This window comes from Microcaecilia unicolor, chromosome 1, assembly GCF_901765095.1.
Source record: "Microcaecilia unicolor chromosome 1, aMicUni1.1, whole genome shotgun sequence".
Classification (NCBI taxonomy): Eukaryota; Metazoa; Chordata; class Amphibia; order Gymnophiona; family Siphonopidae; genus Microcaecilia; species Microcaecilia unicolor.
In genome coordinates, this window is record NC_044031.1 from 382,732,683 (window position 1) to 382,758,303 (window position 25,621).

Here is a 25,621-nt window from a genome sequence, read left to right on the forward strand (position 1 = left end):
CAGGAAGTACACAGAAACAAATTCCCCATGGAGATAACAACCAAAAATGCAAAAGGCCAGATCAGTATGGGCAGGTTCTCAGCTGGTCTAGAGGGACTACGACCAAGGCATAGAACAGTCTGCAAACAGAACCAACCATATAACGAAAACGCTGCATACCATGCTGGCAGAAAAAAATTGCAATGAAACACTATACAATTGAACCACATCAGCAGCAGCTATTGGAGTGTGCTAAATTAGAGCTCTACCAAGTAGAAGCTATGGCCTAATTATGATAGTTAGTGGGGTTCCTCAGGGGTCCGTGCTAGGACCGCTGCTTTTTAATATATTTATAAATGATTTAGAGATGGGAGTAACTAGCGAGGTAATTAAATTTGCTGATGACACAAAGTTATTCAAAGTCGTTAAATCGCGACAGGATTGTGAAAAATTACAAGAGGACCTTACGAGACTGGGAGACTGGGCGGCTAAATGGCAGATGATGTTTAATGTGAGCAAGTGCAAGGTGATGCATGTGGGAAAAAAGAACCCGAATTATAGCTACGTCATGCAAGGTTCCACGTTAGGAGTTACGGACCAAGAAAGGGATCTGGGTGTCGTCGTCGATAACACACTGAAACCTTCTGCTCAGTGTGCTGCTGCAGCTAAGAAAGCGAATAGAATGTTGGGTATTATTAGGAAAGGTATGGAAAACAGGTGTGAGGATGTTATAATGCCGTTGTATCGCTCGATGGTGCGACCGCACCTTGAGTATTGTGTTCAATTCTGGTCGCCGCATCTCAAGAAAGATATAGTAGAATTGGAAAAGGTGCAGCGAAGGGCGACTAAAATGATAGCGGGGATGGGACGACTTCCCTATGAAGAAAGACTAAGGAGGCTAGGGGCTATACAGCTTGGAGAAGAGACGGCTGAGGGGAGACATGATAGAGGTATATAAAATAATGAGTGGAGTGGAACAGGTGGATGTGAAGCGTCTGTTCACGCTTTCCAAAAATACTAGGACTAGGGGGCATGCGATGAAACTACAGTGTAGTAAATTTAAAACAAATCGGAGAAAATTTTTCTTCACCCAACGTGTAATTAAACTCTGGAATTCGTTGCCGGAGAAAGTGGTGAAGGCGGTTAGCTTAGCAGAGTTTAAAAAGGGGTTGGACGGTTTCCTAAAGGACAAGTCCATAAACCGCTACTAAACGGACTTGGAAAAATCCAAAATTCCAGGAATAACATGTATAGAATGTTTGTACGTTTGGGAAGCTTGCCAGGTGCCCTTGGCCTGGATTGGCCGCTGTCGTGGACAGGATGCTGGGCTCGATGGACCCTTGGTCTTTTCCCAGTATGGCATTACTTATGTACTTATGATGAAAACTTCCAGAACAGAACTAGAAAATGTGCCGAAGAGAGCTATATTACGAAACTGCAGTGCTCACCTAAATGTGAGATTATAGAGGCCAGATGTATTAGGAACTTCTACTCAAGGTACCGCATCTTCTATGAGGAGAAACGCCATTGAGGAAAGATTTTGCTAAAGCCTTGCGGGCAAAAGTTGACTCAATCAACCTAGGTACGGCCGAATGAAAAATAAAAACTCTAGAGCAAAAAGGCAGCTACCTACCAAAAGTGACAGTAATGTGACCTATAAACACCAGAAATCCCAACTGCTTTCCCAAAAAGAAAACACAATAGGGCTATAGGTAGTCAAAGAGAAAAGAATGCAATTCAGCTAGTACTAGAAGACATGTAGTTGAAAACGTTAGGCTAAGCCACTTGACACGGGGAGTTGAGAACAGAGGACAAAAGCCCAGAGAGTACAAAAGGAGGTTGAGAGGAGAAACGCAGCTTAATCTTAAAAGACAAGTTAAATGGGACCAAAATGTTAAGATCCAATGAGGTAGTGGATTTAAGATCAGGTGAGCCCATGTGCTCAAAGACAGAATAGAGTGGGAATTTACAGAGCTGCAAAATATAACCCAGCTAAAGAACCCAAATGAACTGGGTTTTTGTAAAAGCGAGATAACGTTGGTGAGCTGGGAAGCCAAACAATCTGAATAGCTATGTTAGCTCCCTGGAACAGGAGCCATATCCAGCCATGTGGTATAGCTTTCCCAGCAAGCTTTCTTTCTTTCTTTATTAGGAGTAATGTACTGCCTCTTGAAGGAATTCACTCAAGGCGTGTATTACCCTAGCACTCTGCCAACTGCATTTTACAGAGAAGCAAAGAGGATAGGCTCCACTGAAACTGCAAGACTGAGTTCTATGCACCCCACAAACCCTGCTTAGCATATGCCTATAAGGTGGACCTAGCATGTGAGGCTAAGGTTGGTAAATTCAAGGTGATAAGCTCAGCTGAGTCTGGGCCACCAGGCATGGCTGAGTACAGGCTGCCAAGTTTGGCTGAGCCCAAACGGTTAAACCTGGATGAATAAAAGCTGAAACTATGCTAAGAAGACATTCAGTGGAACCTAAGAAGTTAAGCTCAGTTAATAGGCCTAAATGAGCTAAGCCTGAGAAGTTGGCAAAACTAGCTGTAGTCATGAGGCTAAACTCTTTTAAGTCCATGAAAGCCATGAAAAATGCAAAGGAAATAACTGGAGCAGGAGAATGAGAGCAGCTCAGGAGAATAAGTGACAACTGAACTGTATGAATGCAGGACTATTATTACTTATCATTTCTATAGCATTACTAGATATATGCAGCACTGCCTACACAGCGCTACCAGACATATGCAGCATTGCCCGTATTATATGCAGGTACTTTTTCTGTTCCTAGTGGGCTCACAATCTAAGGTGTGTGTATGTGTGTGAGGGGGGGGGGGGGGGGTACCAGGGGCAATGGAAGGTTAAGTGACTTGACCAGAGTCAAGGAGCTGCAATGGGAATCTAACTCAGTTCCCCAGAATCTCAGCCCACTGCACTAACCATCAGGCTACTCCCCCTATGTCCAGTGTAGTGAGCTGCATACACAACTGGCACTGTCAGGAGAAGACAAGGTACATCAAAAATGTAGACCATTGCATGAACCAGTATTGTAGAAAGCAAAACTCAGAAAAAAATAAAGGAAAAGATTTATGTCTGAAAGCTCTTATCTTAAGAATTCTCTCTTTCTGCCCTTGGAAGAATGTTCACAAAAGCAAACTGGACTCTTAAGATATTCTGGTGTCTTTGAGAGATTAAAACACTGCTATTACAGAGGGGGTGAGTACCTGGGAATCTGTGGCGTAACCAAGGGGGGCCAGAAGCTTGTGGCCCCTCCAGAACTGCAGCACCTGTTTACCCCTGCTGGCGGGGATGAGTTTACTGCATTGGCCTCTAAATGTTAGATTATAAACAGTTTTAGCTACCAATTAAGTGACAGAACTTGTAGCAAACATTTGTGCAGATCTTTAACATATTTGTTTTGTTAGTTGTGGTCTATTTTATTATGGTTGTGATATACTGTAATTTATGTTGGATAGCCTCTAGACTGATTTAGACAGAATATACATTGTTTTCAATAAATATAGTTAAAGTGTATGTGTTATTCCATATGTTTCTATAAATGGTTATAGGGATCTGGGTTTATAATATACAAAGTCAGGGCTCCTTTTACAAAGCCAAGGTAGTGATTAATGCACACTGAATGCGACAAAGTCCATAGCATTTGGTGCACCGCTAATCGCTAAAAAGGCTTTGTAAAAGGAGCCCTTAGAACAATACTCGACAAACCCTGGGCAGCCAAGTCGCCATTGCACCTATAAAATACGACCCGGCACCTAGGATTTGCACCCTGAAGGTCTGTCCACAGTCTTTCTCTCTCCCCCACCCCCCGGGTCCAGCCAGCATCTCTCTCCCTCTCCCCCACTTCCTGAATCCTCTCTCCCTCACTACCCCCACCCCCCTTCTCTTTCCTCATTTTAGCTGGCAGAAGCAGCTTAGCATCAGGAAAAAACATTTACCAGTCTTGGCAGTTCATCTGCATCAGGAGCGTCCAGTTTAAACTTCTTCCCATCGGCTCCAATGAGGTGATCTGTCTCAGGGTTAAACTTTAGGGTGCCTGCAATAGCCAGCGCAGTGACGATCTGAAAGACAGTAAACAAAAGGGCAGTGAGATGCTGTACTGATCAAGCATTATGGGTTCATCTTGGAAACTATTGAAGGATACCACAACTCCATCTGCACTTCTATGGGAATTCTACACAACTAGATGTGGAGCTGCGACTCAAAATGATCAGGTGCTGTCCTCTTTCCGCACCAGATGGCTCCGGTAGTATGTGATCCACACTGTACCAAAGCCCATGCTGTTCTTGAAAGACTTTGAGAACAGCAAAGAACTTCAGGTACAGGTGTGGCTCACATTTTCAGAGTGAAGAAAGAGACTCAACAGATATGCACCTGACTGGCAATGATGCTTGCAGCATTAGGAGGGGCTGGAAAGACAGCACTGGGGAACAGACCAGCACAAGAGATTGGCAATAAGGGGATAAATGAGAAGGGAAGATGAGCTGGGAGAAACATCTGGGAGACAGTTGGTAAAGGTTTTGTAAGAAGAGGTAGTAAAAGGATGAGTGCGGAGAGAGAATAAGTGGGGGAAGGGGGTAGACAATATGGAGTAAATTCAAAAAAGGTCGGCTAAAGTTAGGCACTAAACATTTGGGTGCTAAGTGGCAATTCCGTAAGTCGAATTTTCAGGATATCCACAATGAATATTCATGAGATAGATTTGCATACAGTTGAGGCAGTGCATAAAAATCTCTCTCATGAATATTCATTGTGGATATCCTGAAAACCCAACTGGCTGGGGTGCCTTCAGGACCGGATTTGGGAACCACTGGAATAGGAGTTTAAGTCAGTTATGTGGGAAAATATAAATTATTGCCCATAACTGCTTGATAAAGCCAATTATTGGTACTTATCACTAAGTGCAATTTAGTGCCAATTAGCAAATCAAGTCACGCACATAACTGACCCTATTCTCTAACAACAAACCAATTGCATGCCTAACTTTGGCCTCCATTTATAGAATTTGGGGATATGGGAGCAGGGTATACAGGAGTTAAGGGGATCTGTGAGAGGGATTGAGCATGGAAGGGTAAACGAGCTAGGGAGACTGGGGTAAGGGAACATGGAGAGATAAACTGGTGAAGATTATCTGTAGGAATTGTACATAATTTTGTTGAATAATGTACCTGTGTGAATATTAAATGAAGTTTTCAGCTTCAGGAATTTAACCAGTTAACTGTTAAGTTACCTGGGCAAATTCCTTTGAAAACTGTCCTAATAACTACTTTCACTCTGCTTAGAAAGTTCAATAAATTGCCTCAGATTTCAAATCCCTTCTCTGGGGTGCTTTATACCATGTGATTTCCTGTTAAGCTCCTCACACTTCCTGCTGCATGCACCTTAAGTGTTCCCAGACTGGGCTATTTCACACCTAAGCTGGCTAGTTTCTCTCCACAGACCACACTTTCAGAACTTCTAGAGGTAGAGTCACATCCCTTAGACTACAATTTCTTTTGGCTGAACTATGAGCCCTTCAGAGCTTAAACAGATCATATTCACTTTTTTGCTTTATTCCAGCTATGCACCAATTCAAAAAAATCAAGTCATGTCCATACCCCTTCAGAGCCACAGTGGAGCACTGCAGTACTCTGTTAATTGGTTGAAAAGGAATAGTTGAAGGTACTACTTTTACGTTTAAGTCAAAGAAAGATAAAATAAACCTAAATGTTCTACCACTTTATTGTTACAGATCCTATGAACAAGCATGTTGTGATTGTTTAAAGAAGTGGCAGAGGGCTTTTCACCCTCTCATGAGTCATCTTCTGTCTCTGGTGTCTCAATGAGTTCTGGGGGTTGACCTACCCCATCCTCATCTATGTTCTCCTTGACTGATTCCCCTTTAGGAGATTCATCGTCTCTTCTGTGATTAGTGATTTACAGCTTGTCTCTCCATCTACTCTATCAGGATGAAATGCTTCTCATATGACCAACCACCTGTAAGCAAGTTCTGGCTTGGACTGAAGAACATTGCTGAATTGTTACAATACAATGAAGGCGTTTTATTCCCTCTTAAGGAAAGGGGAAGCTTTGGCTTCATCAGTGTCTAAAAGAGCTCCTGCAAACAATTTTTTTTTGTAGGTTGAAGAGTTTGATTTCTCAATGATGATGAGAAATCCCTGAGTTTATTTTATTTTATTTATGGTAAAATTACATGTTACCTGATACTTTTCTTTCCTTTAATCACAGAAGATGAATTCAAAGACTTGTGGGTTGTGAACAGGACCCTGTCAAAGCAGGTCCGGAACCAGAGGCAGGCGAGATGGCTCGTCCGCAAGTAGGCAGATCAGATTTGCATACCACGACCATCAGGGCCAACCCAGAGCCACTAAAATCACTTGCCCCAGATGTCTGAGGATCCGATGATGGACCCTCCTTATCAGCAGCCAAGGGGAAAGATGTAAAGAAGGTCCTCCTACTGCAATGGCTGAAGCAGGCCATCGAGCCCTTTTGAGCCGAGCTCCCGGCCTCTGCTGAAAAATCTAGGCACCTTGGCATTTGCTCATGTCTCCATCAGATCCAGCGCTAGTGTGTCCCACTGCTCGACTATCGCTGTGAACACCGCCTGCGATATGTCACGGTTGTGGCCTTGCCCTTATGTTCAGACCTACTGTTTCTCTGTATCTTGCTCTGTGACCTCTCCAGTCTGCTTCATTTCCTGTTATTGTTCTTCCTGTTAGCCAAGCCTCGCTTTGGTGTCCCTGACGCCAAGCCTCACTTTGGTCTCCCTGCTTCTGCTTCATTTCCTACTTGTGACATCATCAACCTACTCCTTTATAAGGACCCAGGGAGCTTTCCTACGTTGCCTTTGCTAGAGTCTCCAATGATCTGTTCCTGGCCAGATCCAAAGGTCTCTATTCTATCCTCATCCTTCTCGATCTATCTGTTGCTTTTGACACTTTTGATCACAGCCTACTCCTTGATAAGCTGTCCTCACTTGGATTTCAGGGCTCTGTTCTTTCCTGGTTTTCTTCTTATCTCTCCCAGTGTACCTTTAGTGTTTACTCTAGTGGATCCTCTTCTACTTCTATCCCACTGTCAGTTGGTGTACCTCAGGGATCTGTCCTGGGACCTCTTCTTTTCTCCATCTATACTTCTTCCCTTGGTACTCTGATCTCATCCCATGGTTTTCAGTATCATCTTTACGCTGATGACTCCCAGATCTACCTCTCCACACCAGAAATCTCAGCCGAAATCCAGGCCAAAGTATCAGCCTGCCTGTCTGACATTGCTGCCTGGATGTCTCAGCGCCATCTGAAACTAAACATGACCAAGACTGAGCTTCTCATCTTTCCCCCTAAACCAACCTCTCCTCCTCCCCATTTCTCTATTTCTGTGGATAACACTCTCATCCTTCCTGTCTCATCAGCTGGTAACCTTGGGGTCATTTTCGACTCCTCCCTCTCCTTTTCTGCACATATTCAACAGACTGCTAAAACCTGTCGTTTCTTTCTGTATAATATCACCAAAATTCGCCCTTTCCTTTCTCAGCACACTACCAGAACCCTCATCCACACTCTTATCACCTCTCGCTTAAACTATTGCAACTTGCTTCTCACAGGTCTCCCACTTAGCCATCTCTCTCCTCTTCAATCTGTTCAAACGTCTGCTGCACGACTAATATTCCGCCAGTGTCGTTATGCTCATATTAGCCCTCTCCTCAAGTCACTTCACTAGCTTCCTATCCGCATACAGTTCAAACTCCTCTTATTGACCTATAAGTGCATTCACTCTGCAGCTCCTCAGTACCTCTCCACTCTTATCCCTCCCTACATTCCTCCCCGGGAACTCCGTTCACTGGGTAAATCTCTCTTATCTGCACCCTTCTCCTCCACTGCTAACTCCAGACTCCGTTCCTTTTATCTTGCTGCACCTTATGCCTGGAATAGACTTCCTGAGCCGGTACGTCAAGCTCCATCTCTGGCCATCTTCAAATCCAAGCTAAAAGCTCACCTTTTTGATGCTGCTTTTAACGCCTAACTCTTGTTCACTTGTTCAGAACCCTTATTTTATCATCCTCACTTTAATATTCCCTTATCTCTTGTTTGTCCTGTTTGTCTGTCCTAATGAGATTGTAAGCTCTGTTGAGCAGGGACTGTCTCTTCATGTTCAAGTGTACAGTGCTGCGTCTAGTAGCGCTATAGAAATGATAAGTAGTAGTAGTAGGTCTCTTAATCTTGTGTTACCTGTTTAGATCATTTCCCTGCTTGGCTTTGTTCCTGAGAATCTTGCTCCTGAAGGTCTGTTCTGTGTTTCTTTGAGTCTTGTGTCTCAATGCTTTGCTTTGTTTCTGTGTGTTTGCTTTTGTACCTTGATCCTGAAAGCCTGGCTCTAGAGCCACACCCTGCACTTGGTGTCTGTATCTGTTTGACTCTACCCTTGGCTCCTGCTTTTAGTCTAGCCCTGCTTTTGACTCTTGCTATAGTTAAGCTCTGTGTTTAAGCCAATCTCTGTGTTTAGCCAAGCTCTGTTCTTGTTTTCCCTGTTCTGTTTCCTGTGTGTAGTTCTTGTCTGTTAATTCTGAGAGTCTGTAGAAGCCAGCATTGTCCCTGATTACTTCACTGCTATGCACCTGTGTCTGCTGCCTCTCAGTCTGCCTGGCCTTTCCCTTTTCAGCTGTGGGTGCTGGTAAGCACATTGCTTCTTTCTTTCTTTCTTTCTTTCTTTCTTTCTTTCTTTGTCTTCCCTTAGTCTGCTTAATCCTTTGCCTGCTATGTTTGCTTCCTGGCTCTTGAGCTCTATTTCTGCCAAATTCTATTCCTGTTGTGTGTTTGCGCCACGTTCTGCTCCTGCTCTATGTTTGAGCTAGTTCTGTCCCAGTTCCCTGCTAAGCCAAGTCCCTTTCAGTATCCTGTTCCAGCCAAACCAAGTCCCTTTCAGTATCCTGTTCCAGCCAAGCCAAGCCCCTTCCAGAATCCTGTTCCAGCCAAGCCAAGCCCCTTCCAGAAGCCTGTTCCAGCCAAGCCTAGCCTAGCCCATTCCAGAATCCTGTTCCAGCCAAGCCCGTTCCAGAATCCTGTTTCAGTCAAGCCTAGCCCGTTCCTGAATCCTGTTCCAGCCAAGCCCGTTTGAGAATCCTGATTCCTGATCCAGCCAAGCCTGTACGAGAACCCTGAATTCTGTTTGAGAATCCTGAATCCTGTTCCAGCCAAGCCTGTTTGAGAATCCTGAATCCTGTCCCAGCCAAGCCTGTTCGAGAATCCTGAATCCTGTCCCTGCCTTGTTTATTATCTTGCTTCTGTTATTCTTGTTGCCTAGCTCCTACCCTGTCTTGCCTGTCTAGTTGTGCTTTGTGTCTTGTCTCTTTCAGTCTAGTCCTGTCCAGATTCAGTCCTTGCCTTGCCCTTTTCTGGACCCAGTTTTAATCTACTTCCGTGTTTTGCCTTGTTTTGCATTTCTGGGTCCCAGTCCCAGTTTTAATCCAGTTCCAAGTCTTGCCTTGTCCTGTCTGCGTTCCAGTTCTGGCCCTTTGCCTTCTTTTCCTTGCCTCGTCTGGATCCTGTTCTTGTGTTGTCCATTGTGTTTAGTTACCTCTGTTCTGCCTTGTTGAGTCTGTTATAGTTTATTCTAGTCCAGTCTGTTCTGATTCCTACCTGTGCCAGCCCAGGTGATTTGTCTGCCAAAGCTCCGGTTTTGATCCAAGGGCTCACCATTCCTGACAGTTGTGACATGATAGTTCTCATTTTGCTGGGTCCAGCGCAGTCTTGCTGAGGAAATCCATTTGGACACTGAGACACCTGACAATGTGAGCTGTGGAGAGGACCTGCAAATGCCACTCCACCCACTTGCAGAGGAAACGTGCCTCCAGCGCAAATGACGTACTGCGTGTTCCCCCTTGCTGAATGATATAGTCCACTGCCATCGTGTTGTCAGAGAGAACCCGGACTGGCCTGTTCTCTACCAGGCCCCAGAACATCTCCAGAGCCCTGGCCACCTTCCAGAGCTCCAACCAACTGATGGACCACTGAGCACCTTCCTTGGTCCAATACCCCTGGTAATGTAGTGCAAACAATGAGCACCCCAGCCCATCACTGCAGAGATGACAATGGCATCCCCCTCCAGTGACTGACATCCTGCAGCCACCGTCTTGCTACACCTCGACTGCTGCATCCACCAAAGCCACAGCTGGTAATTCTGGGACACTGGTGACTAACAACTCAAAAGAAATTTCTGGAGCAGTCTCATGTGGGCCCTCATCCAAGGAACTACCTCTAGAACCATGGTCATGGATCCCCGTACCTGCACGTAGTCCTATCCGCGGGGGCTCGAGGATCCCAGCAAACTCCGAATCTGCCCTTGGCTTGGCTATCCGTGGGCCTGGCAAGAAAATTCTGCCTTTTATCATGTTGAACCACACCAGATAACTTGGGAAAACTGACCACCCAGCTGAGTGACTGCAACAATGTGACCACCCTCAACCAGTCATCCAGATATGGGTGAACCCAAACTCCTTCCTTCTGGAGGAACACTGCCACAACAACCATGACCTTTGAAAAGGTTCTTGGGGCTGTAGCCAGACCGAAAGGAAAAGCTCAAAACAGAAAATGCCGACTCAGCTCCGCAAATCGGAGAAACTGCTGATGCGGAGGCCAAATGGAGATAGGCAAATGCATCTCCTTGAGATCCAATGACATCAAGAATTCTCCCAACTGGACCGCCACCAGAACATTGTGCAATGTCTCCATTTGGAAAGGCTGAACCTTAAGAAACCGACTGAAATGCATGAGGTTCAAAACCAGACGATGAGCCTCTTCTCCTTTCTTCGGCACCACAAAATAAATCAAGTAGCACTCGAGACCCAATTCGGCCCCAAGCACTGGAGCCACCGCTCTGAGGTCCTGCAAAGTGCAAAGAGTGGATAGAATCGCCTACCGCTTGGACAAAGTGTGGCATGGGGACTCCAAGAAAAAGACTCTTATGGGAGAGGAGAACTGTAATTTGTAACCTTCTCTGATAATGTAGAGGACCAACTGGTCTGACGTAACCCTGGTCCACTCCTTGTAGAAGTGAGTCAACTGACCCCTATCTGCAGAGACAAGCAGTGGACCAGCATCCCATCATTGGGAAGCCCTAGCTGCGGATGCAGAGTGGGCTGATGGACCCTGAGTCTGCTTGTCACTCCAAAAGGGTGCCTGTACCTGAAACTGTGATATTTGAAAAGACGAAAACGATGACCCACGCCCCAGTCGGTATTTTCTGGTCTCCTTAAACCGCTGCCTGGCCGAGCTCGCCTGATATGTCTGCTTCTGTCCTCTGGCAGATGCTGTCTCTTGGAGTTCCTTAAGTCCTTCACCAACTGCTCACCAAAGAGCAGATTCCCCCGAAAGGGGAGCTTAGTGAGCTTCTGCCTGAAGCAGCATCCGCCACCCAGTGATGAAGCCACGACAGCCGCCTGGCTATGACAGACTCAATCGAAGGGAAATCCGCAGACGACTGGTCCTCAATGTCAAAGGACACTTCCCCCACCTGCTGAACCCCGCTGAGGCATGCTCTTGCAGCGTACAAACTACAGATAGCCACCTGGAGGGAAAAGGTTGCGACCTTGAAAGCCAGCTTCAAGGAAGCCTCTAGCTTTCTGTCCTGTGCATCCTTCAAGTCCACCTCCACTCTACCCTAGGCAGCTTAAACCTCTCCAAATGCACCTGAGGAAACGAGTATAGCCACACCATTGCCTTCGCCACTCTGAGACCGGAATCAGGCGTGGCCCATTGCGCCGAAATGAGATCTTCAATTGCTTCATGTACTGAAAAAGCCTGGGAGGGCCTTCTAGTGCTGGCCATCTTAGAGTTAGCCTTGGCAAATCTTCTCAGAGGATATGTTAAGGCCCTAAAGTGCCTTGACAATCAAAGAGGGCAGCTCCTCCTTATGAAAAATACTCACAGCTGCGGAGACATCAGGCTCCTGTGCCAAGGGTTCCCCCTCCTCCGAGTCCTCCAAGAGGGGTATTTACCTGGACACCCCTAACATTACCAGCTCTGTCAGTGGGGATGAGGAGGGTCCCAAAGACCACACCTCAGACATAGCCTCCACATGACACCTCTTACTCGGAGGATCCACATCTAAAGTATACTCATGCTGAAAGACGATGAGGCACCGGACCCAGCAGCCTCCATAAGCTCCTCAGACAACTGCTGCATCGATGGTCCTGCCGGGGAAGGTGCCAACATGGCCACGGGCAAGTGCTGTAGAGACGTTCCAGCCTGTGTCTGAGGCAAACAGGCACGCAAATTTCCTGCTTGGGAAATCATACCGCCATCTGTCGAGCCTGCGGCTTCCACTACTATCGCTTCTGCACAGAACCCCAAACACAGGCCTGACACTGCTCGTCACTTCCCGGCCTCTGCAGTCATCCCAGGGGAGTTCTTTAACAAAAACAAGAAATCACGAAGGCCCCCAATTAAAGGCACAGTCACCCTCTGCAGCTGCCACGTGTCCCAATGACACCCCGACTCCTGGAGAGGTCCCCTGCAGCCAAACACTCTTAGAGAACAGTTGCCTTTTCCCTTTTGCCAAGCTCTCTGCTCTTTTAGCTATGGTGTCTTTTTTCTTTTCCAATAAAGAAAACCCAAGTTGAGCGCATAGAGTGTGTGTTTGATTTTAAAGTTGAGAGAACAGAACTAAAAGTTGGTTGAGCAAGTAAGGGCACTTGGGGCAAGAAAGGGGTGGAGGAGGGACCTGGGGTAACCAGGTGTATCTCCCTAAATCTGGCACCAAACGGCCAGAGCACCCTATGCTCTACTGTCTAGGCGACCTAGAACAGGAGCCTTCCCAAACAGATGAATCAGGGAGCTAGTGGAAGTCCATCCATCCGCCTGCTGGATATAGAGATATACTGACTATTGGAAGAGCTATCTGTACAAGTCAGTGATTTCTATCTCTACCTGCTGGTAGATGGACACAACCCACAAGTCTCTGGATTCATCTGTTGCAGATGCAAAGGAATTAAAATATTTTTAGCCCGCTCTATCTTACCACTCTAGGCAGGTTACAATAAACACATAAAATAATCAACAAAACAATGGCATAAAACAAAACACTAATAAACTTTAACACATAACAAAATACAATTAAAATTCAAAGAAAAAGGCTTTTGAAAACAGATAAGCCTTAAGCTGTTTCCTGAATTGCATTACTGAGCTAATGCACCATATTTCAACAGACAGTGTATTCCACAAATGAGCACCTTCAACATAAAAAACTGAAAAGATGCTTATTGGGAATGATGAGGATTTGCTCCACTGCCGGTCAGTGAGGACGGGTGAGTCTGAGTTGCCAGTGAAGGAAAGAATACATGCGTTGGGTGTGATTTTAGATCCTTTATTGCCCATGCAGGATCAAGTACTGCATGTGGTTAGATCTGCGTTTTTCCAGGTTCATTCACTGGCTATGTTAAAATCAATGTTATTAAAATCATTCAGTCAGTGGTACAGAGTTTGGTGATTTCCCGCATTGATTTCTGCAACGTGCTATATCTGGGTTTGTCTAAATCTAAGGTGCAGGTGTTGCAGATAATACAGAATGCTTCTGCTTGATTGTTAGTGGGTATGTCTCAGTTTGAACACGTATCCCCGATCATTTGCTCACTGCATTGGTTGCCATTACACTTTTTACCTACACATCTTGTCAAAGGTCTGGGGCCTGCAGCCAAGCAAGTCTGTGGGTACTAATTTCCATGGCAGAAGCTCTCAATGCTGTTTTAAAAATATCATAAATTTCTCAATCTATTTCCCAAACTCCTTCCCTTTGGCTACTAGTGAACAGAGTTCCTTGGCTTTATCTCTAGGAAGAGTGTACGCAAGCTCCACAACACTGTGCACTGTTTCCCACAAAGAGATGGTAGAATGCTTGTGGGACAAGACAAATTCTGAAACACTCTCTTCTCAAAAGATTCCAATGTCCAAGCCTCCTTCCCAGTGGAACTCTTGGCTCTTTTGGAAGCGGATTCAACCACCATGGAATGGTGAGGAAGCTGCTGTTTCTTGAATTCTTAAACCTTTTTGACTTTATACATAGAGGAGATACGGGGTGGGGGTGGGGAGGGTTCTCCCACATTTTCAATTGTACATCCTTTAAGATTCTGAACGGGCATTACCACAACTTCCGGGGGGGAGGGGGGGATAATCGAGGAATAGGAGAGTCTCTAAATGAAATCGGATGGCCTGAGCCATTTCACAAATAAAATCAATTAAAGACAGCTCCCCCGGTGTGGATTTGCATCTCTGATGTGGTGAGGAGGGACCACACAGGAGACCAGTAGACCCTTCCTCCAAGAAGCTCCCTGGCTCCTCATCAGAATCCAAGGGTCACTCTGACTCAGACTCATATAAGTCAGTTGTTGACATCTCAGTTTCTGCCTGTCTTGCATTACTAACATAACGGGCAGGCCTCTATGGCATCAAGAAACCAATGGTTACTGGTGCCTTGGTGAAGCTTCCTTTCCTGATGCACTGGTGCAGCTGACCTAGAGGCATATTTTCAAAGAACTAGGCCTTCCAAAGTTCCATAGGTTTCAATGGAACTTTGGAAGGCTAAGTGCTTTGAAAATATGCCTCCTAGACTCCTAGCCCACTCCAGGCCTTGATGTCAAGATATCTAATTCAGGATAGGAGGAAGTGACGTCACGAGGACGAATGGCTGCCTAGAATTCTAGCTCCCACACTTCCCTACCTTAAAGCATTTAAAATAGCGATACTAGAGGCTTATTTCGAGCGAAAATCCCGTTTGGCGACAATCCGGACACCCTGCTGCCTAACATGAGCAAAATATCGGCGACGCAGCAGCGGAAAGGCGAGCAAGCACCAAAGCGACAAACCGCGAGGAGCCTTTCACGCCATGCTTCTCCTGCGATGTCGGACTCCGACTCGGACGCCTCGCATGCGGCATCGCGCCAGTCCGCCTCAAAGAAGAGCTCGTCAGCGGATCTGGCGAAGTGTTTGGCGGCGATCCGCGATGAAATTAAAGCAGCGCGGGTGGAAATACTGGAGCATGTTGACGCCCTCAGGTTAGATTTGAAGGAACTGGCGGGCAGAGTGGAAACTTTAGAGGAGAGGCTGGAGGATCAGGAAGAGCAGCATGGAGTGTTGAATTCACACGTCTCACAGATGCAGGAGCAAGCAGAGGACTTTCAATACAAACTAGATGACCTCGAGAACAGAGGCAGAAGGCACAATTTGCGGTTCCGCGGCATTCCTGAAAATGGAGGCATGGAAGATGTTCCGGTGCTGGTGAAGACTCTGTGCGAAAAAATCATGGAGGAGGCCTGGGACCCTGCTGCAGCAGCTATTGATAGAGCACATAGAGTGCAGGGGCAGCGAATGGAAAACAGACCCAGAGACATTCTTGTTCGTTTCTCCTCCTATGTGTTTAAAGAAATGCTGTGGCAGAAGGCGCGTAAGCTCCCAGACCTGGAATACAACGAAGCACGGGTCTCTGTATTTCAAGATCTGTCTGTGTTTACATTAGCACAGAGGCGCGCCATGAGACCGGTGATCGAGGTACTGAATAAAGAAAAAATCGCTTATAGATGGGCTTTTCCATTTGCCATCTGTTTTGAACTACAGGGGCAGCAGTGTCGGAAGCGGAAAGTGGCTGAAGCATGGAAGTGTCTGCACATGGCTGGCCTGACCGCGTCGGAGATGTTGCCTACAGAATTGGCTTTGACCACCAAGGCGCGCCTTCAGAAATGGAAGAGAGTACCGCAGAACAAGAAGAAACTGCGCACTCAGACCTGAAGGCCCACAGAGGACTCGGGTGCTATGGTTATGACTGTATCTATTGCAAAGATAGGTGCTGGCTTGAAAAAAGAGTGGAGGAGACTGAGAGAAGTTCAATGTTCTGTGAGAAGGTTAAGAGCGGGGATAGGATATACATTTGCTTTAACATAAGGGGTGGGGATGTGTTGGAAGTGTGGGGGAGGGACAGGGTAGTGTGTTTGCCTCTTGGGTTACTTTCCTCTAACTTCCCATGCAGGGCTGGAAGGCACTGCCTGGTGGGTGGAAATGGAGGGGGAGGGAGGGATTGGGAGGGAGAGGGGGGGGGAATTAGGGGAAACTATGCACCTTTCTTTCATAAGCTGGTTAGATCAGAAGAGGGCTAATGGTGGGCTATAAGTTTTTTCACTTATAATATAAAGGGACTAAATTCTCCTTACAAAAGACATGGACTATTGCGTGAACTATGTTTAGTACAACCACAGGTGGTTTTTGTGCAAGAAACTCACTTCTTAAAAAAGCACGAGAGGTTATTGTCCTCTAAACAATATCCACAGGGCTAAAAAACGAGGGGTGGCTATTATGTTTCATAAAGATGTTCAGGTGCCGATTATGCATACAAGAAGGGACAGGGAGGGAAGATTTCTTTTTCTGCATGTTAAGATGGAACAGGAGGAGTACACATTGGTCAATGTATATGCGCCAAATGAGAGGCAGGAACGTTTTTTCCTGCGACTCCAAAGGGAGCTCCAGGCCTTCGCCAGAGGTAAGGTGCTGGTGGCGGGGGACTTTAATGCCACTATGCAACCTAGGCTTGACAAGACAGCTCTTCCCTCTCAGACGGATTGTAGAATATCTCAGGCTCTGGCCAACTTTGTAGAAGGAATGGGACTGTATGATGTGTGGAGAATGGGACACCCCAGAGGGAGGGACTATACTTTTTACTCCCAGGTACATCTCACTTACTCTAGACTAGACTATATATTTCTTGATAAAACTCTGTCTGAAGGGGGGGAAGAGTCTACTATAGGAAACGTTACTATATCAGATCATGCCCCAGTCTGGACTGTCGTCCCTTCTTTGAGGGAGGAGGTGAGAGACAAAAGGTGGACTTTTAACAACAGCTTGCTGCGGGATCCGGAAACAGTGGCTAGTTTTATCCCAGTCCTGAAAGAATATTTTGATATTAATATGGACTCAGGCCCGACACTGGGTACGGTGTGGGATGCATTTAAGGCAGTCTCTAGAGGGCACTTTATTAAGTGTGCGAGTCGGAAAGCCCGAGGTAATAGAGTACGCCTGGCTCAATGCATGGAAAGGCTGGGGGTCTTGGAAGATAGATATAGGGCTTGTGGCTCTGTATCTGTTTATCGCAAGCTACAAGCGGTGAGATTGGAAATCGCAGGGTTGTATGAGGAGAGTTTGAAATTTGTGAATGAGAGAATGAAACAGGTTTATTATGCTTGTACTAATAAGCCTGGAAGAATGTTGGCTACTAAATTAAGACGAATGAGAGCAAATAGGCACATCTTGAGAGTGAAGGACGCCAAGGGAGACATGATGCACAAATCCGTTCAAATTAGGAAACGTTTTGCCCAATATTACGAGAACCTCTATAGGGAGGATGATACTGTACAGACTGGGGGAATAGATGACTATTTGGTGGCAAGGGGATTGCCAGTCCTTTCCGAATTGCAAAAAAGGGAGCTTGATGAGCCGGTGCAGGTGGCAGAGGTTGCTAGGGTTATAAGAGCCTTGCCCACGGGGAAGGTGCCAGGGTTAGATGGCTTCACAAATGAATTCTTTAAGGTATATGTGGGTGAGCTGGCACCTTACCTGACAATGATAATCAACTCTGTGCGGGAGGGGGCACCTCTTCCTAAGACCATGATGGAGGCCTGGGTGGCGGTAATACCAAAGCCAGGCAAAGATATAACTGAGTGTTCTTCATACAGACCTATATCGATTCTAAACACGGACGTCAAAATTTTGGCAAAAGTGTTGGCGAACCGATTGGGCAGTGTACTTCCTAGCCTTATCCACCCAGACCAGGTAGGATTTATAGCTAAAAGACAGGCCATGGACAACATACGCTGAACAGTGGACCTTTTGTATGTCACTCAGCTTAAAGCCAGGCCCACAGTGTTGCTAGGGTTGGATGCTGAAAAAGCTTTCGATCGGGTACACTGGGGATACCTGGACAAGGTCCTGCATAGAGTGGGGATTGGACAGCTTTTTAGAACTTGGATACAGGCCCTGTATTCCTCCCCGCAAGCCTGTGTGAGAGTAAATGGTGGAAATTCGGAGGCATTTGAGTTAGGACGTGGAACTCGGCAGGGCTACCCGTTGTCCCCTTACTGTTGCCCTGGCGATGGAACCCTTGGCAGCAGCTATTAGGGAGAACAAGGATATTAACTGGAATAAGGGCAGGGGCGCGGGAATATAAAATTGCGTTATTTGCAGATGACGTGCTTCTGACCCTGACGAACCCACTGGTCTCTCTACCTAACTTATTGAGAGAGATAGAGGACTACACTCGAGTATCGGGTTACAAGTTGAATGCTATAAATCTATTGGATTGGCAGTGGGAGTACTCAGGGTTTGATGAGACACTGAACACGTCCTTTGCATTTAAGTGGGCAGCGCGGGAAGTAAGCTACCTTGGAGTTAAGATAAGGAGTAACCTGTCTGAGTTATTTGAGGCAAACTATCCAGCAATTAAGAAGGAAGTGCAGGAAGATCTGAATAAATGGATGTCTATGGGACTATCCTGGTTTGGGAGGATAGCGGCCATAAAAATGAACATTCTGCCTCGTTTTTTGTACCTGTTCCAGGTCCTTCCGCTGCGTCTGTCCCGCACTTTCATCTCTGGTCTGCAGGATTTATTAACCTCGTTTTATTTGGAATCAAAAGAGACCGCGATTGCCTCGGGCCTTTCTTATAAAAGCAGGCGTGAGGGAGGGTTGGGGGTACCAAATCTGTTTTGGTACTATTGCGCGCGCAGTCCAGAGCGGCGATAGACTGGTTCAGGAAGGAGGATCATAAACTGTGGGTAGATATTGAACAATCCTTGGTGGGAACTCGAAAGCTAGGACATATAATGTGGTTTGCTAGTAAGTATAGAGGAAGAGTAGATAAGTTCCCGCCTACGGTGCAGGCTACTTTTCACTACTGGGACTTTATGTCCCGGAACGTCAACCACCAGTGGTCGGTTTAGCCCCGATAGTAGACAATCCTATGTTGAGCCCGGTATAGGGAACACTACATTTAGTAAATGGGCAGGCTTTGGGTTGGACCTTTTGGGACAGCTGTATGTGGGAGGAAATCTGGTACCCTTTGAGAAGTTGGTGGAAGATTTTGGGCTACGGCCGGGTGACCATTATGCATATATACAGTTGCAACACTTCTTGCTAGGCCAAGGCTATGTAGGATGTATGAAACGTGACATCCATCCAATGGAAGAGCTCTGTGTAGACCTGAACATATCGCGTGGTATGATATCTCGTTTATATGCATACCAGGTGTTAAATATTAAACAATATGTACTCAATAGGAAGAGATGGGAACAGGAATTACAGTTTTCTTTATCAGATGCAGAGTGGCGGGCGTTGGAAAAACAGATCCTGAAATCATCTCTAGCTGTGACAATGCAGGAAAATGCTATTAAGGTATTTTACAGATGGTATCTGACTCCGGTCAGACTGCATCACATGTTCGCCCATGTGCCCAAAGACTGTTGGCGGAACTGTGGAGGAATGGGGACCATGGGTCATATTTGGTGGTCCTGCCCTAAAGCTCAGGCCTATTGGAAGGGGGTGCGAGCGCGTCTTCAGGTCTGGGTTGGCAAGTCTGTACAGTGGCATCCGATAGTTTTCTTGCTTGGGCAGCGACCAGTAGGCATCACGTCTGACCAGTGGCTCTTGATGAGAGGATCCCTGCATGCAGCTCGCATAAATTTAGCAAGGAACTGGAAGTCACCTAAGGTTCCCTCAATGGTGACTTGGATCACCAAGGTGAGATACATATGTGAAATGGAGAGATTAACTGCAGTAAGAAGGAAAACTTTGCCCGCATGGGAAAGGGTTTGGGAGCCCTTTCTAAAACAGTGTTCTGGTTAACTGGTGTGTACATGAGTGTAAGGAAGGTGGGGGGGGGGGGGGGGAGGACAAGGGGTAGGGAGATTCTCAGTAAAAATATGTTAAAAATTTGAAGTAGCATATGCTTCTGTTTTAGCATTGTTAGTTAATTGATGTTTCTTCTGTCAACTACTCACTTGATGGTTGTGTGGATATGTAGATAACTTTATTGCACCAATCTGAGTAGATGTTGTATTGATTTTGCAATGCTCAATAAAGACTTCTATAAATTAAAAAAAAAGATATCCAATTCAGGCAGGGCATGAGTACCAACTGGATTTCCCCTGCCCTTGACATTGATGATGTTGAAGCTGCAGCATCGCTCTGATCAAAGAAGTGTTCCATCTGCTCCTTGAATTTCTGCATGAGCATTATAGTAGGGGGTGGTCACATCCTTCTGAGTCATTTGAGGAATTTCAGAACTGGAATCTCGAGTTCATTGAGGCTGGCACACCCTCTCCAACAGCACTGAGGATGAGCGTTCTCGCATTGAGATTACTTCAAGGATACCGGAGACCTCAGTGCCTTGATGCTTTGCAATCACTTAACCTTTTGCTTTGCCACTGTTGGTGGTTTTGAAAAGCAGCAGCGGGGATGCCAGCAGGAAGGGCAGGTCCCAGTGTGCCTGCTGTGCAGCCATGCAGCATAGAGAGAACATTAATTTGGGGGGGGGGGTTCCATGGCACCCGTGACTCCCCCCGTTCTGACGCCTATGGATTCAGGAATTCAATACAGGTCTCTTGCATGGCACTATGCAGTACTGCCCCTAGCACTGGAGCAGATTTTTCTTGTTTTGTTGGAATCAAAATCTGAGCAATAACCTCCCTCCACAGTTGAGTAATTTTCAGGCAACCTCATACTGCGTTCAGTCACTGGCACACTATTGGTTTAAGGTTCTGCAATTGCACTGCACATAATTGTTTCATCTCTTCAAAATCTTCCACCCCTCTCCCTCTCACTTCCACAAATAAGAGTGCTGAAAATACTTTTTTTATGTACACTGTGGAAAAGTCCATTAATGTAGCACTCTACCTCTGGCGATGTGACAAAAGCATGTGTTTCTGGGTTGGCATCATTTCGTCCTGTAAAGTTCCTGTTGTATGATGTCACAATAGTGTTCTTTTCACCCTTTTTAATGTCTTTTTCTGTTAGAAAAAAGAATGGTACTGTAAATAACAACCAGGTTTACGCCTCTATAACATTGTTAGAGTAGTCATTAGATTTTGACTGCACTGAAATTCCTGAATACAATCGAGTAGCCAAAATGAGTCTAGCTAGGGAATTAACTCCAGTGAAAACACAATCTTAGGCCAGAATAGTATGTACAAACTATGATTCATGAAGCTTCACTGGCAGAACAATTTGTACATATATTAACAAACTAATACATGGAGAGGATAATTTTCAAAGCCATTTCTAAGTGGTGAACCAGTGTGGAAACAGGCTTCTTTAAAACTGTTCATCCTCTGTGAAGCTAAAGTTATGTGCTCACAGAAAGTAATTTTACCTGTGGTTTGAGATGGTGCTCCCATGGGTAAGATTTTTCCACAGAAGTGCCTACTTGTGAAAGTTCAAAAGTGTTTGACTATTTTACCAGAGAAAAATTGTGCACGCCAAACATGAGGTGTGAATGCATGAGCATAGTTTTCCTGGGGTAATTTTCTAAGCAATTTAAATCCTTTTGATTTCAAATCTGGCAGAATCTGCACTTAACAGGTACATATATACTTTTCCTTCATTTCCCCATCGGTTAGGAAAATATACAAGCTATGACCCAGGGACTGGGTCTCAGTATGAGGAAGAAGGAGAAAGTGAATACATTACTCCAAAAACTTGAGGGCCCAAAGCAGAACTGTGGCAAGACAGCCATTGAAAGGAAAATATAAAACACTTACCTGAGGGAATGGCAGCAAGATCCATGCATAAAGAAACAGCTATGTGCCTCGAGGGAGGAACAGAATGAAAAGCTCCTGGAGTGGCCTGGCAGCTCAGACAGCCAGGAGAACTACAGGAAACATGGGAAGTGTAGTAGAGAGTTGCACAGGGAATGAAATCTAACCTGTCCCCACAAGAATTTAACCTGTCCTCACCAGAATTTAATAGTACCTAAAAAAAAATTCCGGTCGGCTCTCTCAATCTCTCTCTGACTTCAAGCTGCATCACTACAGGCAAGGAAGGAGAGGAACTTGGAACACTCTGGTGCACACATGTAAGACTCATCTCTGATTCGATGGCACTGTGTGCTCACAGGTCGCCACATGCACATGCCAGTAGGCCAGGTGACATCTGTTGCTCAATCAGAGCCAAGGTCTGCGCATCAACCCAGGAGCAGAGAGGGTTAATGGAAAACTTTCCACACCTGAACGGTTAAAACAAGGAGGAGGCGGCGGCACTCAAAGAACCTGGTTCTTAGGAAGTGAGAGGTTGGCACAGGTGCAGCTTACACTTCCACGGGAACCCCGCAGGAATTGCTTCCCTCACCACATGAACCCCGCAGGAACTGCTTCTCTCTCCACATGCACCCCGCAGGAAACTGCTTCTGTCCCCACATGAACCCCGCAGGAACTGCTTCTGTCCCCACATGCACCCCGCAGGAACTGCTTCTGTCCCCACATACACCCCGCAGAACTGCTTCCATCCCTGAGGGAACCCCACAGCCCCAGAGGGGATTCCTGCGGACTCCACAGGATTCCCGCAAACCCTGTTCCCATACAGCTCTCTAAAGTGTAGTTCCTGGCCTTGTTTCCCAACAGAAGAGTTAGAGAAGATGGACTTATCAGAGACAACAGACCCAGGAGATGGGGCTCTAGAAGCTTGCAAGCCAGATACAGATACTTCTCCAGTACAAGGAGAGGGTGGCAGGAGTTTCTAGCAGAAACAAAAGTCTGTTCCAAGCCTGAAGAGACTGAGGTAATGTTTTGAAGTTCCAGAGAGTGATTCAATAGGAAAAATGGATACTGCAGCCTGGAACTGATTAGTTCAGAAACTGTCACAAAAGAGATAATGTATTTTTGCTTTCCTTCTGAGATCTGCTATACCTGAGACGGGCGGTTTCAGGGGAAGGCAACTGATGAATGTTTCAGCAAGGCAAGATGGTTCTGCCAGGGAGGCAAGAATTTGCTAAGATAAGTGTACAGTTTTCACCTAGTATATACATTTTTAAAAGTGATAAGCGATTTTATAGCACTGAGGTGATTGGGAAGCATAAGAAAATGAGCATATGTTGCTCCTCCCAAAACATTTGTTAGAGTTACCCGATGAAAGAAGTGCTATGCCACCTTGTAGCAGCATTATTGACTGCAGTAATAGTGGTAAATATCTGAGGGTACTCTACATACATAAAAAAATTCTATTATATTATACTGGTGTGAACTGTTTTAAGCACTCTCTTTGAGTTGGTGGCTACAAGTCCTGGTTTGTGTGTACATACCTGAGACTGAGGCATTTTAAAATCTAGTGAAGGTACAAGTTAACCACTGGATCTCAAGCCTTTAACAGAAGTAACTAAATAGCTAGTCATACACAAATATTAACACCAGCTGCACATACTGAAGCAGGATGTTTAATTACTCTTACTCTAGCTAAGACCATTTTCATGCACCTTTTCTGACTCCATATGGAATTCTTCCTTAAGTTTCTATCTAAAACTGTTACTCTATCTTACATCTGTTGTTTCACCTCCACTTACACCCTCTGCTGTCTACTAAGATGTTTTAATGTGTATAGTGTTGACATTAAGTGCCTGCGTGCGTGGGAAAATGTGGGGTAGAAGTGTACTATAAATAAATAAATAAGAACATAAAAATAGCCATACTGGGTCAGAACAATGGTCCATCTAGCTCAGTATCCTGTTTCCAACAGTGGCCAATCCAGGTCACAAGTACCTGGCAGAAACCCAAATAGTTGCAATATTTCATGCTACCAATCCCAGGGCAAGCAGTGGATTCCCCCATGGCTGTCTCAATAGCAGACTATAGACTTTTCCTCCAGGAACTTGTCCAAACCTTTTTTTAAACCCAGTTACCACATCCTCCGGCAACAAGTTCCAGAGCTTAACTATTTGTTGAGTGAAAAAATATTTCCTCTTATTTGTTTTAAAAGTATTTCCATGTAACTTCACTGAGTGTCCCCTAGTCTTTGTACTTTTTGAAATAGCAAAAAATGATTCACTTCTACTCATTCTACACCACTCAAGGTTTTGTAGACCTCAATCATATCTACCCTTAGCTGTCTCTTTCCAAGCTGAAGAGCCCTCTTTAGCCTTTCAGTTCCATCCTCTTCATCATTTTGGTACTGTAATTTGAATATTTTTACTGCTATAATTGTTTATTTCCTATGTCTTGCTTGTTCTTGCTATACACCACACTGGATGAATTTCATCAAAAAGGTGGTAAATTAATCCTAATAAATAGATAAATAAATAAACCAATCAACCAAACAAACATGTCACAAATGAGGACCAATGTTGCTTCTTTGCCCCAACTTGAAAGCTCACTTCAATAACCTTCAATGCTTATGTAGAAGCAGCTAGATCCTCCTCCTTCAAGCAAGCATCCTGATGACCTCTATCGATGTTGAGGGGAAATGAGATATGCGCAGGGCCAATGCATCCTTTGGGTCTGATGCCGATGATGATCTTGGCTTCCACTTTAAAGAACTGAAGAAACAAGCACCAGGTATGTGTATCTGTAATGGATATGGTCTTGCTGCACCTTTTAAATCCCCCGAGAGCTTTTTTTTCTGTGCATATTGTTGAAAAATATAGAAAAGGCAAAATTAACTCACTATTTTGAATCACAAAAGCCCAGCCCAACTACTAGAGACTATCGCAAAGGAGAGACAAGGTAGATGTGAAAAAAATAGAAGAAAACTTACAAACTAGAAAACCTAACAGACAAAAAGTGTGGGCTGGCTTGCAGAAGGCTAACTTTGAAAGAAACCGTAACAAGAATTACTACAAAGTGGATTCATTGACCTTCAAAGGCCCTTAAAGGAAATGGCCCAGAGTACTTGAAGAACAGGATCTCCCTGTACACACCTTCAAGGTCACTAAGATCCTCTCAAGGAGTTTCCCTAACCATACCCTCTCCAAAGGACATCATAGGATGTGATACCCGCAAGCAGGCCTTCTCTGGAGTAGCCCCCACACTCTAGAATGCACTCCCTGAAAGGCTTCGCTTAACACAAGACTATCTCTACTTCAGGAAGCAGGTGAAAGCTTGGCTCTTCAACCAGGCCTTTTGACACCGGATAAATTTATTATAGCAAGACATGTTTATCCACTCCTACCCTAGCCAAAATAATGTTCAAGCATCTTTCTGACCTCATCTGCAACTCTCTCTTAACTAGCCTCTTATTTTCTTACTCCTGTTACTCTATCTTATCTATCTATATGTTACTCTATCTTATCTATCTATATGTTCCGTCTTTGCTTACACCCTATGCTGTCTATTAAAATGTTTTATCGTGCATTGTGTTGGCATCATAATTTAGCATACTATGCCATACTTTGTATTGTTGTTTGAATATTTGTACTGCTATAATTGTCTATTGCTTATATTTGACTTATTCTTGCTGAACACCGCCTTGAGTGAATTCCTTCAAAATGGGGTAAATAAATCCTAATAAATAAATTAATAAATAAAGGGAAAGATGTCCTGTTGTTCCATGGAAAAAGCAGAAGAGAGGTGATCCCGCATGACAACACAGCATGGGAACTACAGAACATGCACAACTGAACTGA

At 45.3% G+C, this 25,621-nt stretch overlaps 1 protein-coding gene across 2 annotated transcripts in view; it reads right to left on the reverse strand.

Moving 5' to 3' along the window:
- ACO2 (aconitase 2) overlaps window positions 1–25,621 on the reverse strand; it is a 175,711-nt gene that overhangs the window by 20,585 nt on the left and 129,505 nt on the right. For both annotated transcript variants that reach the window (XM_030210349.1, XM_030210356.1), the window contains exons 12-13: window positions 20,911–21,022; window positions 3,932–4,054 (exon numbers count right to left, since the gene is read on the reverse strand). In XM_030210349.1, coding sequence (XP_030066209.1) covers window positions 3,932–4,054; window positions 20,911–21,022 — 235 coding nt within the window. The remainder of the gene's footprint in view (window positions 1–3,931; window positions 4,055–20,910; window positions 21,023–25,621) is intronic.